We start from the raw sequence: 17390 nt of genomic DNA, 5'->3' as shown, positions 1-17390 counted from the left end.
CCATGAGACTCTTTATCTCCAATGAGCCTTCAAGAAGAGCTGGAAGCAGAGGGCTAGCCTGGAGCAGAAAAGCTCAGGGACAGAGCCCAGGCTCTGAGTTCAAGCCCCAGGACTGGCACGTGCGTGTACACACACACACATGCCCACCTGGCACATGCACATACACACACATACACACACTCAGGTGTTGAATTTGTCAGAAGCCATCTCCTGCTGGCGTGCGGCACTGGGCTGGCCCATCCCCTGCCTGGGGCTGTCCATCCTGCTCATGGTGGACTGGAAAGCAGCCTGGCCCATAGCCAGGGCACAACTACCTCCAGATTACCCGCCCCCTGCCCTGCTGTCACCATACACATGGGGAATGATCGGAATGATCTGGGAGGGGGCTGCCTGGTGGGTTGTTTCAGTGACCAGATTTGTGTAGCTCACTCTGCCAAGCAGGCAACTCACTCTGTGGCAGCCAGGCTTAGAGGCTCCTTTTGTAGTGTGATTGGTTGACTACCATCATAGCTAGCCACTAGCTTGATTCCTATTCCCGACACACACACACACACACACACACACACACACACACACACACACACACACACACACACACACACCCAGCAGTCACACTTGGAGAAATCAGTGGAGCGTGCGTATGTGTATGGGCACATGTATGTGTGCCTAGAGTAGGTGGTCAGAACTGAACTTAACCACCCCTTATCCTGGCCCAGCCCTGAATGAACACTCATTGAACACCCCCTGGGTCTGCCTTGGTGGGAGCAGGGAGGGTGAACGCATGCATACACGCAGGCACGTGCATGCTGGATCTGGGGCTGGAACTCAGGGCCTGGTTGTTGTCCCTTACTGTCCAAGCTAGCACCCTACCACTGGAGCCAAAGCCCCACTTCTAGCTTTTCTCTGGTTACTTGAGGTAAAAGAGTCTCACAGACCTTTCTGCCTAGGCTGGCTTCAAACCTTGATCCTCAGAGCTCAGCTTCTAGAGTAGCTAGGATGACACGGGGGAGTCATGCTGCCCAGGTCTGCTGTGTTTTGATCGTTAAGAGGGTGGGCTGGGAGGCAGCCTGGCCTGCAAAATGTGCAGGGGACGTGGGTCAAACTCCAGCTCACACTGAGCTCCTGTTCCAAAGCCTCCTGCTCGGAAGAGGCAGCTGTTTGGGGCTCCCTACCCCTCATAGGGTTGGGACTCGGGATAGGGGAGGGCATCACACAGCTGATCCCTCGCAGAGCCTCGAGGAACCCATAGCCCTGAAATGACCTCTGTGTGTCTGTGGAAGCAGCCCTGTGTGCCCAGGACCTGGAGGGGGAGGGGGCGGTGAGGACAGTAAATTCCATCACAGGAGGGCTGTGCAGGGCAGGTAGGGCAGAGATTTGTGCCACACATGAAAAAGAGAGAGAGCTGATACCTCCAGAGGGGCCTGAAGGAGCAGGAGGAGGAAGGTATGAGGTGGGGGGTGGGGGGAGGGCACCAGCCAAGCAGTCTAAATGCTGGATTTCCCATGGCTTTGATCACATGCCACTGTCATGAGTGGTGCAGAGCAATGCATCCATCGCCACGGAAAGTTCCATGTTGGCCCTGGCTGGGCTGGGGATGGAGTAAGTGCTTGAAATCCAGGTTGCAGGCAGCGCTCACGCAAGCAGACAGCCAGCATCTGTGCCCCAGGTGAGGCGAGATGCGCTGGTCCCCCCCGAAAGTAGTCAGGGGACACCTTGCCAAAGTGAGCTGCTCATGCCCCAGGGGGAGCCCTGCCTGCCCCTGCATGAGTGGCCCCCACCGGTACTCTCCAGAGAAAATACCCCACTCTCTACAGCGTGCCAGGAAATCCAGGACGCCGGGTCTGGGAGGGGTATGTTTGCATTGGAGCACTTCTGGGTGCATGAGGTCAGCTGGGAGCACCGTGCCCACACCGAGCTCAAGAAAGCTTGAAGCCCGGAAGTCATGCCTTAATTATATCCCTTTTTCTGCTTTAACCCAACCGAAATCCAGTGGAACCGGTGTTCTGGCTTTATGAGAAGCCAGTATTTCCTTCTAAGCTGGGCACAATGGCCACTGTTCAACCTGCAGAACTCCAGAGCCGGGCTGGAGACAGTGGTCTGACATTCTTTGTTTGCGCCACAGTGATTTACTTGCCCACATACAAAAAACTACACTGAAGCTGGGTGCCGGTGGCTCACGCCTGTAATCCTAGCTAGTCAGAAGGCTGAGATCTGAGGATCATAGTTCGAAGCCAACCTGGGTAGAAAAGTCCATGAGGCTCTTAATCTCCAAGGAGCCAGTCAAGAAGCTGAAAGTGGAGCTGTGGCTCAAGTGGTAGAGCTCCAGCTTTGAGGGACAAAGCTGAGGGACAGAACCCAGGCCATGAGTTCAAGCCCAGGACACCCCCCCCCCCCGCCCCAACACACACACAATTAAGCTAATGTACAAAGTCAAGAACCTGCAGGGGGGACAGTGACACTGCTGGGCCGCTATCAGGCCCTGCTCGTGCTGTGTGCCCTCTGCTCCTCGTGGCTGCCCTGCCCCGCACACCAGCACCCTCTAGCACCCTCTGTTGTCAGCTGGGAAAAGGCATGTGGACAGCCATAACTATCACCTCCATGTGATTCTAAGGGAGCTAAGTTTGCAGCATACGTCAGCACTATTCGGGGTTTGAACTCAGGGCCTGGGCACTGTCCCTTAGCTTTTTTTTTTTTTTTTTGGCCAGTCCTGGGCCTTGGACTCAGGGCCTGAGCACTGTCCCTGGCTTCTTCCCGCTCAAGGCTAGCACTCCGCCACTTGAGCCACAGCGCCGCTTCTGGCCGTTTTCTGTATATGTGGTGCTGGGGAATCGAACCTAGGGCCTCGTGTATCCGAGGCAGGCACTCTTGCCACTAGGCTATAGCCCCAGCCCCCCTTAGCTTTTTTTGTTCAACGCTGGTGCTCTACTACTTGAGCCATACCTACTTCCACTCCCAGCATTTTGCTGGTTCATTGGCAATAGTCTCACAGACTTTCCTGCCTGGGCTGGCTTCGAACCCCGATCCTCAGATCTCAGCCTCTTGAGTAGCTAGGATGACAGGCGTGAGCCACCAGCTCCTACCAGCACTATATGCCTTTAACAGCTCCCGAAGTGGCCTCTGGCCTCACTGAGGACCCCGCCCGAAGCCCAGACCCTTTGAAGCCCAAATCCTGTGGACAGCCCCCTCCACCCCCCTACCCCCGCTCCTGGCCACCCACACTGCTTCCTGGAAAACCGAGGAATCCGTTCTTGGAGTGACATTTGGGGACTCACAGAGCACAGTTTTGGGGGGCACTTTAGGAGAAGGGGACCCTCCCCCCGCCAGCTGAGATGCAGCTGAACTCCATCCTCCACCACTGGAAGTGTCCCCCAGTGTTAGGTGGTGCTATTCCAGTGACCTCCAGTGACCTTGGCCTTGCGATGGTGCTGGCGGCCCGGAGGCTTGATGATGCCCACTGCACCCCCGGAGAGGAGGACCCAGCCAGACACGCGGCCAGCGCAGGGCAGTGCAGGGCTCCACCTGGCGCAAACCTGGCCAAGGCCAGGCTGGGCTTTCCCACCAGGACAGGTAGCCAGCGCGGATGGGAAAACCCCCCTGGAGTTCCCACCCTGGCTGCTGGCCGCCATTGAGGCAGGGACAGGGGAAGACACTGTTCTCAGATAGGCGATGAGAGAGGACCGTCTCCACACCGTCATGGTCACCTGTGCATGGTGACGGCTTCATGGCAGCCAGCCCCTCGCTCCCCTTAACCTTGTGTGCATCTCCCTCAGCCTGAGATGCTAGGCGCTTCGGTGCTTAGAACACCCTTGACCTTTCAGAGCCACCCTGCCATGGCCTTGTGTCCCTGCCAGAGGACAGACGGGAGAGGCTGTCACTCCTCCCGGGTGTGGCTGCTGCAGCCTGGGGGAGGTGTCCCCCAAGTCAAGAGGCTCCAACCCTGAGGGAAATGCAGACTCCCCAAAGGGCCACAGAGGGCTTGACCGCGGTTATGACTACGCGTGACACCAAATCATCTGCCTGAGGCAGGACAGCACCAGTCTGTGCTTGCAAATGCTAGCTGGGGATGTAGATGCAAGCATGGTGCATGGCAGCCTCGTTTCTCTAGTGAGAAGCAGATTCTGACCTCCCTGAACAACAGGCTAGTAATTTCTCAGTTTGTCTGCTCTGGCTGACCTGAGCTTTGACAACCCTCGAGGGCTTCCCACACCCTGTCCTCCAAAAGGAAGGGCCTAGCTTGATGGTGGGGCAGGAACGATGCCACGCACCAAGCCCCCAAGCTTGCTAAGTGAAGTCATAGACATAGGGACAGGCATACAGAGAGTCTCCTGTCTCTACCACCAGCACCTCCCAGGCCTCTGTGGAAGTCTCTCCTCTCCCTGACCTTAGTAGCTCTATCTTTGTAACGTGGGTCAGGTGTACTAGCTGTGTTTCTTTTATTCCAGAAGTGCCCCAGGGGTGGTTATTAGTCCGGGGGGGCTCCCCCCTCTGGACTCACTCTTGGAGGGGAGAGGACACCACCTGCCTGTAACAGGGACTCTAGGACCTGGGGTAGCAAAGTCCTGCAGCTAGCAAGGCCCCCAGCAGCCTGGAGGGTGATAGGCAAGTGGAGCCTAAGAGGAGCCTGAGCCAGATGATGATGTCACACCTCGCCCCTGGGGCGTGGCTCCCTCCCACAGCCCCAGGTGGCCTTGAACTTGACCTGGTCACTGGGGCTCTGAGGGGCCCCTGGGCCTGCCAGCACTCACTGCAGATGAGGCGGCCGGCATGGTACAGGGGCGCCCGGTGGCTCGGCTCTGCCTGTGCCAAGTGTCCCTGGGTGGACTGTGACTGAACATCCCTGTTGGCTCCCAGTAGAGGGGAACATCAGGTGGCACTGCGTCTCTGCTGTGGCATCAGGGGTGGCAGGTGGTGGGGTTCCCACACACGGAAAGGAAAGGGTAGGGGAAAGCCAGGGCTGGAGGACCCGGATCTGGGACAGGAAGCCACAGGCAGGCAGGACTCTGTCCAGGAGCTGGACAAGAGCAGGGAAACTGAGGCACAGACTCAGTGCCAGATGGCCTGATGAAAGAATAGCTTCAGATAGGGGACACTTCAGCCTCCCGTCAAGGGGCTGATGTATAGAACAGGCTGGCCCGGACCTCTCAGGTCACATACCCTGGGGAAGTCTGTAGCCTGTACAGTTTGGGGGTGAACCCATCTGTAGCCAGAACTTCTGTCTATCCAGGGCCACAAATGTCTGGCCTACAGGCAAGCATTGCCCTTGGCACTTTCCATAGAGGATAGATTTGGCTGCTGATGGATGGATAAGTACTTGACATCCAGCACCTGGGGTAGAGATGCTGATTTTGAGTTAACCAACTCCTACAGTATAAACACTCTGTCTAGAGCTGATTATTGAGCTGCTCTGGTAGGTCACAAAGTGTGGGCCAGGACTGGCTCAGTACCAGCATTTCCATCTGTAGTTATGGGCTATCAACCCCATAATAGTAAAATGCAGCAACTAATAAGCAATCCACCTCAGATATTTATGACTTTTAATTAATCTAATGTATTTAGTGGCAGAGCTCTTGCCTAGGATTTACAAAGCCCTGGGTTCCATCCCCAGAAGCTCAAGCAAGTAAATGCATTGTAGTCACTGTGCGTTTATGTCATTTAATTCTGTTTTATTTTGTGCTAGTTCTGGGGCTTGAACACAGGGCCTAGAGCTCTGGCTTGACTTTTTCTGCTCAAGGTTGGTGCTCTATCACTTGGGCCACAGCTCCACTAATGGTTTTTTGCTGATTGACTGGCGGTAAGAGTCTCATGGACGTTTCTGCCCAAGCTGGCTTTGAACTATGATCCTCAAATCTCAGCCTCTGGACTAGGTAGGATGACAGGCGGGAGCCACAGGTGCCTGGCTTTGTAGTTCAATGTTTAATGACTGTGTGAACTGGAGCTGGCCTGAACTGCATCCAGGATAAGGCAGCCTGTGGCCTTGAACCAGAGCTCATCCATGTAACAGAAACCCACCCCACCCCCCCACCCCCCGCCTCTGCCCCTTTCCTCCAGGCAGACGAGGGAGCAGGAGACACCCCCAGACTTCTTCTATTTCTCGGACTATGAGAGGCACAATGCAGAGATCGCGGCCTTCCACCTGGACAGGTGAGTCCCTCCCCTGCTCCTCCCCCAGAGGAACTGCCCAGCACTGGACCTGGAAATGACTGGCTTACACCTAGAAGGAGCCAGCAGGCCCAGGCTCAGGTATCTCCATCACCACAGCACCACAGGCCCTGTTCTCCATGCCTGGGGCTCTGTTCAGAGCACCGTGCTCTTAAGAGATGCATGGATGGAGAGGTCCATCACCAGCCCATCTTGCAGACTGGAATACTGAAGCCCCATGAGAACAATCGTCCCAGAACCCCATGTTCTTAACTAGAGGTTGGCGCTGCTTCGAGGCACATAATAATCCCAGTCAGACAGGTGGCAGCGGGTGGATGGTTAGAAGTAAAGAGGAGAGAGAGGAGGAAGACAGGGAAAGAGGGGGAAGTGTCCACTGCCGTGAAAAAAAAAATTAATTTTGAGCTAGCATCAGGATTTGAATGTGGGGCCTTCAACTACTAGGATCATAAGCGTGAGCCGCCACAGCTGGCTAACACTTAATTTTAATCAAGTTGCAGAGGGCAGATTCTCTGGAAGCCAGTGACACCCAGTGGTATGACACCATCTTGGTTTCTGTGCCATTCATGAGCCTGGGGGCAGCTCCGGAGTCTGGGTCACAGTGCACGGCCAGAGGCACGACCTTCGGTCCTCCAGACACCCTCCTGGCTGACCACAGACAGTCCCAGCTGGACACAGCATCGTAGCTGAGCTGTCCCCTTGGGTCAACTCTAGGAGAGATGGCAGGATGTGGGGCAGGGCCATCCCCTGCGCGGTCCTGGAGGCTTGGGTCCCTCTTCCCTTCCCCCCAGGTCACCTCTGCACGCGGCACAGCCAGGATGGCTGATGGCGATGTCCTGTGTCAGCAGAAAAGCCCCTTCCGCATCCCCATTTAATTAAGAAAGTGGCCGTGTGTGCAGTTCTGTTCAGAAAGAGTTCCATTAAGATGGGCTCATTTAATTTCGTTTTAAATTTAGCCCTAGAATGAGGGCAATATTTAGTTCCCCGGGCCCAGGCAGGACCGACATCAGGAACATGAAGTGGGGATGAGGATACCTCCTCCAGCTGGGTACCTTTGCTCTGGTACTAATGGACTCAGGTAGAGCCACAACCCCCCAAAGCCAGGTGCAGATGAAGATGGGAGAGGTCCGGCTCCCTAGCCACACACATCCCGCCCCGCCCTGCCCCGGCTCGCTACAGCCAGATGTGAGACACAGAAAATAAAGATGCTTTTTGTTGTTGTTGTTGTTGTTGTTTTTGGCCAGTCCTGGGCCTTGGACTCAGGGCCTGAGCACTGTCCCTGGCTTCTTTTTGCTCAAGGCTAGCACTCTGCCACTTGAGTCACAGCGCCACTTCTGGCCATTTTCTATATATGTGGTGCTGGGGAATTGAACCCAGGGCCTCATGTATACGGGGCAAGCACTCTTGCCACTAGGCCATATCCCCAGCCCCTTGTTGTTTTTTCCCTGACATTTTCTCCCCAGGATTCTGGACTTCCGCCGAGTCCCTCCTGTAGCCGGTAGGATGATCAACATGACGAAGGAAATTCGGGATGTCACCCGAGACAAGAAACTGTGGAGGACCTTCTTCGTCTCCCCAGGTAGGCTCCGCAGGCACTGCCCTCACAGGGCCTTGTCACATGACCTTGTCACCTAACCTTGGTTCCCTCTAAGGAAGAGTTGGATATCTTCCCACCATTCTTTCTGTCTCCTCCTACCGGCTTTGGGGTGTGGGGGTGATTCCATTCTGATCTGCTGTGGGGTTTTTTTCTTTTTTTTTTTATCAAAGAGTTTTCTTTATCAGTCAGTTATTTTCCAGTATTATTTTTGGAATACTGCTTTGTTTTAATTTATTGTTATTATGAAGGTGATGTACAAAGTTACATAAGCCAAGTAAAGAGTACATTTCTATTTGGATAGTCTCTCTCTCTCTCTCTCTCTCTCTCTCTCTCTCTCTCTCTCTCACTCTCTCTCTCTCACACACACACACACCCCAGTGTGTATTTTAAAAGCTCGTGTGTGTGTGTGTGTGTGTGTGTGTGTGTGTGTGTGTGTGTGTGTGTAACTTGAGGCCTCATGCTCTGGCTTGACTCTTGTGCTCAAGGCAAGGCTGATGCTTTACCACTTGAACCACATCTCCACTTCTGACTTTTTGGGGTGGTTAATTAGAGGTAACAGTCTTGTGGACTTTTCTGTTCTGGGCTGGCTACAATCGCAATCCTCATATCTCAGCCTCCTGAGTAGCTAGGATTATAGAGGTGAGCACCAGTGCTCAGCTGAAGCACTTCCTGAGCACCTGACTTCTCCAGGTAGCCCCCCAGGTCTGACAGCACTCACAGTAGGACTCTCCTGGTAAGGGGCACATGGCCTCCCTTCCTGGATAAAGCAGTGGTTCACACACTAGGGGTTTTCCAATGGCTGGTACTGCCCTGAGGTCCCCCAAGATTACCTACCTTGTAGGAAGATGTGTGTGTGGCTGAGATGGACAAGATTCCAAGCCCCTGAGGCCTTACCTTGTGAACCCCTGAAATCACACAGACTCAAGTGGTATCCCTTGGCTGTGCCCACATGCTTTGCCCTGCTTCCCCGGTCCCTGTTGACCCACTGATTCTCTGAGCTCTTCTGAGCTGAGCCGAGCTCTTTCCCATGAGCCCCTTCCACCTTTATGAAGGTTCTGCATGGTCAGGTGATGCAGGCAAAGCAGAGTTGGTTGGTGGGGCTGTGCAGAACTGAATTGTCCTGAGGCTGTACCCTCCCAGTATAGGCCATCCTTGGACCGTCCAGCTCTGCCATTCCTGCAGATACATCCAGTTATTTATAAGACCCTCTGCCAGCTAGGTCTTAAGGATTTGCTGGCACACAAAAGCTCAACCTGAAAGCTCATTTCTCAGTGTTTGAGATTGATACACTCCACACTTTTTCTTCCTTCCTTCCTTCCTTTCTTCCTTTCTCATTTGTTTGCTTTCTTCTTGAACTGGTACCAGTGCTTGATCTCAGGGCCTGGGTGCTGCCCCATCCCTTGGCTTTTTTGCTTAAGGCTAGCACTCTACCACTCGAGCCACTTCCAGCATTTTGGTGGTTAATTAGAGTTAAGTCTCATAGACTTTCCTTCCCAGTCAGGCTTCGAACCATGGTCCTATGATCTCAGCCCCCTGAGTAGCTAGGATGACAGGCATGAGCCACCATCATCCAGCAACTCCACCTTTTCTCTTATCTGCAATCATGGATTCATCAGAATCGAGGATCATGAATGCACACATTAATTAAGTGCCACTTCTATCTAAACTCACCCAGTTCTGACTCTTGCATGGCCACTTCCTCAGAGCCCATTAATAAAAGTTTTGTGTTTTTTTTTAAGAAAAAGAAAGAAGGAAAGCAAAGAAAAATGATCTCCTAACTGAAGAGGAGCCTCTGTTTGGGGAAGATCTTGGGGTTCGCCAGTACCGGGAGAGGATTGCTCATAGATAGCACAATCTCAGCTGTTAGAAGGGGTGGGGGAGTTCCTTCCCAAAGGGCTGGGCCCTGCCTCCAGCTGCACCCCACAACTTCATGATGGGTTCCTGATATCTGGGCTCCTGCCCCCTTCAGCCACTGGGACTTCAGCCTCGACTTCCTCCATTCTCAAGTCCCAGCCCCTCCCCCACCCAACCCCCACTTCCTACCCTCACCGCCCATGTGGCTGTCCACCCTCTCTGCCCAGCTGTGGACAAGCATGGGCATCATAACCGAGTGGCAGTTGTCTCTTGTGCCTCGGTCTCTTGTGGCTTGGGTGGTTTGGGGATGAAGAGAGGAATGCAGGAATTGCTGAGATTTGAATTCAGGACCTTGTGTGGTAAGCAGGGGTTCCACTGCTCAAGCTACCCCTTCAACCCTTCTCTGCATTGGTTATTTTTAAGGTAAGGACATCAACTTATGCTCAGGCCAGCCCAGGCTGTGACACACACCACTGTGCCCAACAAATTGTGCTTGCTCCTGTAGCTAGGGTGGCAGGCACACACTACCAGGCCCATCCATTTTTTTTTGGGGGGGGGGGCCTGGGCTGGCCTTGAACCAAGGTCCTTGTATCTCTGCCTCCCAAGTAGGTAGGATTACAAGCTTGAGCCACACACAGTGACCAGCCATTAGTTTGGGTATTTTTGGTTTTTTATAAACAAAGGCTTGAGCTAAGAGTCTAAGCAGATAAATTTATATAGTTCCCACTAGGCATCAGTTGCACATGCCTGTCATCCTAACTATTTAGGAAGCTGAGATCTGAGGATCGTGGTGCAAAACCAGCCTGGGTAGAACGGTCTGTGAGACTCTTATCTCCAGCTAACTAGCAAAAAAAAAAAGTGGAGGTGTGTCTCAAGTGGTAAAAGCTAAAGGACAGCACCCAGGCCCTGAGTTCAAGCCCCCGTACCCAGAACACACACACACACACACACACACACACACACACACACACTGCCAGGCTGTCCCCACCCACCTAACCATGGATCTGTGTCAGCAAGATTTTTTTTTCCCCCAAAAGCTCTTGGGAATGAACGTCTGGTTTCTCCGAAGTGTGGGGTCTCTGGAAGCAGCTTTGATCTCCTTTTAGAAAATGAAGCCTGCTTGAATTCATCTGAGTCGGGTTTCTGCTTAGCTTGTACTTCTCGACCTTTCTCTCGCTCTCTTTAATGCCAGATTTGCCTTCATTGCTTTTCAGCAGCCACGTTCAGGGGAAGCTTTGATTCCTCTGCCCCTGAGTAGCTCTGCCCTGTGAGGGTCAAAGAGAAAACACTGTCCTGCTGGGGGAGAGCTGGAGGGTAGCGAGGGGCAAGCAGGGCGCCAGCCCCATCTCCCAGGGCCCTTCGGCAAGCCCAGCCTGGCCCAGGCCCTCGCCCTGGCCCCAAGAGGAAACTCCAGAAATGAGTCCAGAGATGGCAGTTAAGTGGCCCAACACAGCACAGCAGTGAGAAGCAGGGCCAGGTCAGAGACCCTGCTGCTGCTGCTTCTACTACTGCTTCCTCCTCCTCCTCCTCCACCTCCTCTTTCTTCTCCTTCTCCCTCCTCCCCCTCCTCTTCTTCCTCTTCCCCCCTCCTCCTTCTCCTCCTCCTCTTCCTCTTCCTTCTCCCTCTTCCTCCCCTCCTCCTCCTCCTCCTCCTCCTCCCCCTCCTCCTCCTCCTCCTCTTCTGTACTAGGGCTTGAGCTCAAGGCCTCACACTTGTTAGGCAGGCTCTTAACCAGTTAGTTCAGCCCTGCCCCCAGCCTTGCTCTGAGTTTTTCCAGACCTTTGACATTCGCCCTGGTCACCTGGGGCAGCCTGTGTGCTTCTGTGGGGTGAACGGGGCTCTGTGGCTTCTCCAGAGCCCAACACCCTTCCTGGACAGCCACCCCCTGCCCCCCCAGCCTCGGCCTTACACCGCACCTTTGGGCTCTGCCCCGTGCTGTCTGTTGTAAACTGTTTTTCCTGCTGTGCTGCCTGGGGAATCGTGGGTCCTCCAGACAGTCTGCACCATGCCCAGTTCAAATGCGTGCAGAGGGGAGCAAGGTCCACCTGCCCCTCCGCTGGCGGTGGCTGGAGCGCCACCCTGTGCAAGGTGAGCTGACCAGTGTAACAGGGCGGGCACAACGTGCAGCCTCCTCATTGGTGACCGTGAGTGGGCTCTGGGACATTTCACACAAGCCCTTTCTGGGTGCTCAAGGTCTCTGGGGTCAGGGACCTGAGGATTTCAGAAGAAAGATGTGAATTCACTGTTCCCTGGGTCCTAGGAAGAGATGAGCATAAATAGAGCCCCAGCTCCATCCTCGCTGGACAGGTGAGCTGAGCACAGAAAGGTGTTGGCCTGACTCAGGTCACACAGTGGGGAAGGGACCCCTCCCCCACGCTCCAGCTCCACCTCTCCACCCCCCTCCACCGCCCCCCTCCCGCCCCCCACAGCTTTAAACCGAGATTGTGATCTGGAGAGAAAGGGACTGGAGCTGAGAAATGCTTTTTTCCTTTCAGCACGATAGCATCTAAACCCAGCTTACCAGGGCCAGGAAACCCGACAGAGCCGTCCAGCCTCACCGCTCCGGCCAGTGAGAGCAGGAGATAGAGATTTTTGTTTGCATCTGAAAATAGAGCTACTGCCTGGGCTGAGCCTGGGATTTTCTTTGTTTCTTTTTTCAAACCTCCGGGTTGCTGATTAAACTCTATCAGCACCCAGGCCACCCACAGGCTGATCTCTCTCAGATCCTTCCTAACCACCGTAATTATCCAGACCTGGTTTGGAGGGGCTGAGGCCTAGGGAGGGCTGGGGCGTGGGGGGTGGGGCACACAGGGAGCTGGTCCTGATTTGCTGTGCCTGGGGCAAGGTGGGTATGCCACCGAGGCCCACACAGGCCACTCGGGACCCTCTTCCCCCAGGGGCCTCCGCTTGCAGATGGGTGGCACATGGATGTACCTGGCAGAGCTATGCCGGCATCTGTAGAGCCCCCAGGACCAAGCCCTACCCCCTGAGGCTCCAGGTTCCTTGGGAGATCCTGGGAACGTTCTGGACACGTGCTTCAGGGAAGAAGTCACATGACTGAACCTCCATAGCCCCAAGTTTTCAAGGGTCTCCTGGTCAGGCAAATAAATCAGAGTACATGAATAGGCCAGTGCACCATCTGTGGGGCTGTGATCTGCTCAGATGACCACGGAGGGGGACGACACCCTCCTGAGCACACAACCAAACCCCTATACCTGGGCTGGGAATATGGCCTAATGGTAAAGTACTCGCCTCGTATACATGAAGCCCTGGGTTTGATTCCTCAGCACCACATATAGAGAAAAAAGCCAGAAATGGCGCTGTGGCTCAAGTGGCAGAGTGCTAGCCTTGAGCAAAAAGAAGCCAGGGACAGAGCTCAGGCCCTGAGTCCATGCCCCAGGACTGGCAATAAAAACAAAACAAAACAAACAAATCCCCATACCTGTCACAGAGCCCCAAGAGTTTCCCCCAGTCCTCAGCAACCCTGGCCCACCATCCCCGTGGAATCTGCCTGCTCTGGGCAGTTTGTGTAAGTGGAGTCATGTGTGTGACTTAGCCTGGCTTCTCTCACTGAGCATGCAGTCCTTAGCGGCACATCGGAGCTACAGCTTGTATCTGAGCCACATCCCTTTTCGAGGGCAAATAATATTTCACCACATGCAAACTTGAGAGTGTTTCCCCACCCATCAGCTGGTGGGCACTTTCTCTGCTATCACCACTGCCTTCAGCATTCTTAAGCTTCTTGGCAGAAATAGGTTTCTTCTTCTCTTTGTGTACCTAGATGGGGAGTGTCTGGGAGCCCCGTGGTGATTCTGTGTTTGAACACGTTAAAAAAAGGCCAGGTTTTGTAAGGGGTTTTGTTTTTTCTCCTTCAGCATCTGTACCCAGGTCCCAAAGCTCCAACCCTCCTGGTACTTGGTCACAATTATCCCAGTGGGTTTGATTTGCATTGCCTGATAGCCCAGTGGTCTTATCATGAGCTTCTGGACCATTTGTGTTTCTTCTTCAAGAAGATGGAGCTGGGTGCTGGTGGCTCACTCCTGTCATCCCAGCTACTCAGGAGGCTGAGATCTGAGGATCGCAGTTCAAAGCCAGCCCAGGCAGGAAAGGCCGTGAGACTCTTATCTCCAATTAAACACACACACACACACACACACACAAAAGGGAAGTAGAGCTGCGGCTCAAGTGGTAGAGCACTAGCCTTAAGCAAAAGAAGCTCAAGGACAGCACCCAGGTCCTGAGTTCAAGCCCCAAGACCGACACAAAAACAGATGTGCCCCTCCAATTCCATCTAACTCATTTGCCAATATATCAGTTAGGTTGTCTTTTTTATTACTGAGTTTTAAATGTTCTCTCTCTCTCTCTCTCTCTCTCTCTCTCTGTGTGTGTGTGTGTGTGTGTGTGTGTGTGTGTGTGTGTGTGTCTGATCTCAAGGCCTTCCTTGAACTTGCTAAGCAGGTGCTCTTCCTCTTATACCATCCCACCCCCACCCCCAGCCCCTTTGCTTTTAGTCTGTTTTGCAGGCAACCTCAGGCAGTGCTTGTGGACCAGGATCCTCCTACCTCTGCCTTCCAAGGAGCTGGGGTGATAGGGGTGCACCACCTTGCCCGACCCAAAAGTGTTTCACATATTCTGAATACCAGAAGATTCTTGCCAAATGTATTCTTTGCAAACATAGCCCTCCCCACCCCCCCGTTCTGTGAAGCATTTCTTGGCTTTCTTGGTGCAGTGAACCATGTTGGGGGTGAAGGGGTGCTATTGGACATTGCTTGTTCTGAGAGAGAAGGGAGTCAGGTGGATTGTAGCTCCAATTCCATACCCCGTGGCTCTAGAGGTTCGATCTCTAGGGCTGGAGGTGGCTGTGGAGGCGGAGAGAGGATGGTGATGATTTCTGCCCAGGAAAATCAGGGCAGAAGCCTGAGAAGGCCACAGGATAGCACGTGGGACTAAGCCTGGCTGGGACCACAATGAAGGAGCGGCTACAGGTGACCGGCTTTGTCTCTCCATCAGCCAACAACATCTGCTTCTACGGAGAGTGCTCGTACTACTGCTCCACGGAGCACGCCCTGTGTGGGAGGCCGGACCAGATAGAAGGGTCCCTGGCTGCGTTCCTGCCAGACCTGTCCCTGGCCAAGCGCAAGACCTGGCGGAACCCTTGGCGCCGCTCCTACCACAAGCGCAAGAAGGCCGAGTGAGTGTCGGGCCCCAGGCTGCAGCTGAGCAGAATCTGGAGGATCGGGGTGCCCACAGCTGGGGGGGGGGGAGTCGGATTATCCTTATCCCAGGGCACAAAGGGGCCAACAAGGACATGTACAGACCCAGAATATGTGTGACAACAGCAGCTGAGCTATTGGCTAGCCAGCAGGACTCTGACCTGAGCGTTAGAAACCCCTAGAGGTAGCCCAGCGCTGGTGGCTCACGCCTGTCATCCTAGCTACGTGGGAAGCTGAGATCTGAGGATCACAGTTCAAAGCCAGCCTGAAGAGGAAAAGTCCGTGAGGGTCTTACCTCCAAGTAACCACCAGGAAACCAGAAGTGACGCTGTGGCTCAAAGTGGTACAGTGCTAACCTTGAGCAAAAGAGCTCAGGGTCAGTGGCCAGGCCCTGAGTTCAAGCCCCACGTCCAGACAAAAAGCCTCTAGAGGTGCTTAGCCTGCCCTCCCTTGGAGTCCCTTCCAAATACAGCCCCTGGGGGCTTGAGCTCCATTTGCCCCCTCCTCATCCCATACTTTCACCAATGCCCTGTGGCTAGCGCTATTCCTCCACAGACAGTCGGAGGGATCAGCTCCAGACCTTGCCTGACCTCACCCCACTAGCTCCACGACCTCCTGACCTGCGCCCCCTGACCTGCTCAGAGGAGGGGCCCCGGCTCACGCTGGCTCTCCGCAGGTGGGAGGTGGACCCCGATTACTGTGAAGAGGTGAAGCAGACCCCACCCTATGACCGTGGCCACCGCATCCTGGACATCATCGACATGACCATTTTTGACTTCCTCATGGGTATGTCCCTCAAAGTGTCCCACCCAATGGGAAGGCAGGGCCCAGACTCAGGTCCCACCCACCAGGCACTCACTGGGCAATGCCCATAGTCAGCAGTGGGAACCCTGGGGACTTGGGGAGCTGCTGCTGCTGCTCCACTGGGTGGGGCCTGAGGCTGCATTTGGGTGGGAGGAGGGGAAGGAACAGGGGCCTCTGAGCACTCTTCGTGCCCCTAGGGAACATGGATCGTCACCACTACGAGACCTTCGAGAAGTTCGGAAATGAGACGTTCATCATTCACCTGGACAACGGGCGAGGGTGAGGCCTCCTGCCCTGAAGACCCCAGACGGCTGCCCACCTCTCCTGCCCATGGGGGTCCAGCCCAACCCTAAAGAGAGCAGCCCCTGGTGGGGAGGGGTACCCCCTCCCACCGAGAAAGGCAGGGACAGGAGCACAGGGCAAGGGAATGGCCTGCCAGCTACAGTCAGTCCCCCTATGGAGTGCATTTTGTTCACCTAGGGAAACTGAGGCTAAAGGCTGCTGTCCCCCCTTCCCCAAGAACAGGGCTGACTGGCAGACACCTGGGAAAAGGTGCCTTGGAATTATCAAAGCCCATTCTGAAATGACAACAAAAACGGCCCACCCTGGAAGCCAGGAGGGTCCACTTGATGCCCGGCTGGCCCACCCGTGGCCTGGAACCCCTGGAGAGACATCATTTAGGCTGCGCCAAGCCGGGGCCTGGGACTAGGACAATGCAATGCCCAGCTCCCGTAGCCGTCCAAGGGTCCTCACTGCTCTCCCTTCCTCCCACAGCTTTGGGAAGTACTCTCACGACGAGCTGTCCATCCTGGCACCTTTACAGCAATGCTGCAGGTATGGCCACCCCCAGCAGCCCGTAATCGCATGCTCACCCCCCCACCCCCCCCAGCGACCTCCGCCCATCCCCCTCCCAAGCTGTCCCAGGCAGGCCCCTCTCATCCCTAGGCCCCCCCCCATTGTGAGTGTATGGGCCCAGCCAGCCCCCCCACTGGTGTGGCTGGGACACAGGCTTGCAGGGGAAAAAGGGGTTGAACTATCCTTAGAAATCAGTGTCCACCTGCCCAGACAGACAGCCAAGATGTGTTAGGGACAGTCCCCTTAGCGAGCTGCCTGCCACCTGCCCACTGTCCCCTGTGTCTACCCTGGGGATACAGGACACCAGCAGGACACCAGCTCTGCCACCAAGCCCTGCGCACAAGAATACATCAGCCAGGAGGCCTTTGAGCTTGGGCCTCTCTCTCTCTCTCTCTCTCTCTCTCTCTCTCTCTCTCTCTCTCTCTCTCTCTCTCCCCCCTCCCCTCCCCCCTCCAGCCAAGGTGCCAGCGTGCCTTGAGCACTGTCTTTACGCGGCAGGCCCCTCCAACCCTCTTTCTCCCCTCCCCAGGATCCGGAAGTCCACCTACCTGCGGCTGCAGCTGCTGGCCAAGGAAGAGCACAAGCTGAGCCTGCTGATGGCCGAGTCCCTGCGGAGGGACCGCGTGGCACCCGTGCTGTACCGGCTGCACCTGGACGCCCTGGACCGGCGGCTGCGCATCGCGCTGCAGGCCGTGCGGGACTGCGTGGACAAGCACGGTCTGGGCAGCGTGGTGGACGACGACCTGGGCGCCCCGCACAGAGCCACCACCGAGAGGTAGTGACCTGTGCCCACCTGGACTGACCTCCAGGGAGGAGGAGGAGGAGGAGGGCGCGGCCACGCAGGAATCCAGAGACCATGTGGGGTTATCCCCATGCCACGCGTGTGACCTGCGACCCTGGAGGCCGGGAC

General features: G+C 55.2%; 1 protein-coding gene across 1 annotated transcript in view; it reads left to right on the top strand.

Moving 5' to 3' along the window:
* Nucleotides 1-17390, top strand: part of Fam20c (FAM20C golgi associated secretory pathway kinase) — a 47994-nt gene extending 30604 nt beyond the window's left edge. Inside the window, exons 4-10 of the mRNA XM_048330734.1 lie at nucleotides 6049-6141; nucleotides 7620-7735; nucleotides 14619-14799; nucleotides 15498-15607; nucleotides 15823-15904; nucleotides 16400-16459; nucleotides 17010-17390. Coding sequence (XP_048186691.1) covers nucleotides 6049-6141; nucleotides 7620-7735; nucleotides 14619-14799; nucleotides 15498-15607; nucleotides 15823-15904; nucleotides 16400-16459; nucleotides 17010-17259 — 892 coding nt within the window. The 3' untranslated portion in view covers nucleotides 17260-17390. The remainder of the gene's footprint in view (nucleotides 1-6048; nucleotides 6142-7619; nucleotides 7736-14618; nucleotides 14800-15497; nucleotides 15608-15822; nucleotides 15905-16399; nucleotides 16460-17009) is intronic.

This window comes from Perognathus longimembris, chromosome 1, assembly GCF_023159225.1.
Source record: "Perognathus longimembris pacificus isolate PPM17 chromosome 1, ASM2315922v1, whole genome shotgun sequence".
In the NCBI taxonomy this organism is placed as follows: domain Eukaryota; kingdom Metazoa; phylum Chordata; class Mammalia; order Rodentia; family Heteromyidae; genus Perognathus; species Perognathus longimembris.
Note: the sequence above shows the minus strand (reverse complement) of the source record. Positions and strands in the feature narration are given on the sequence as shown.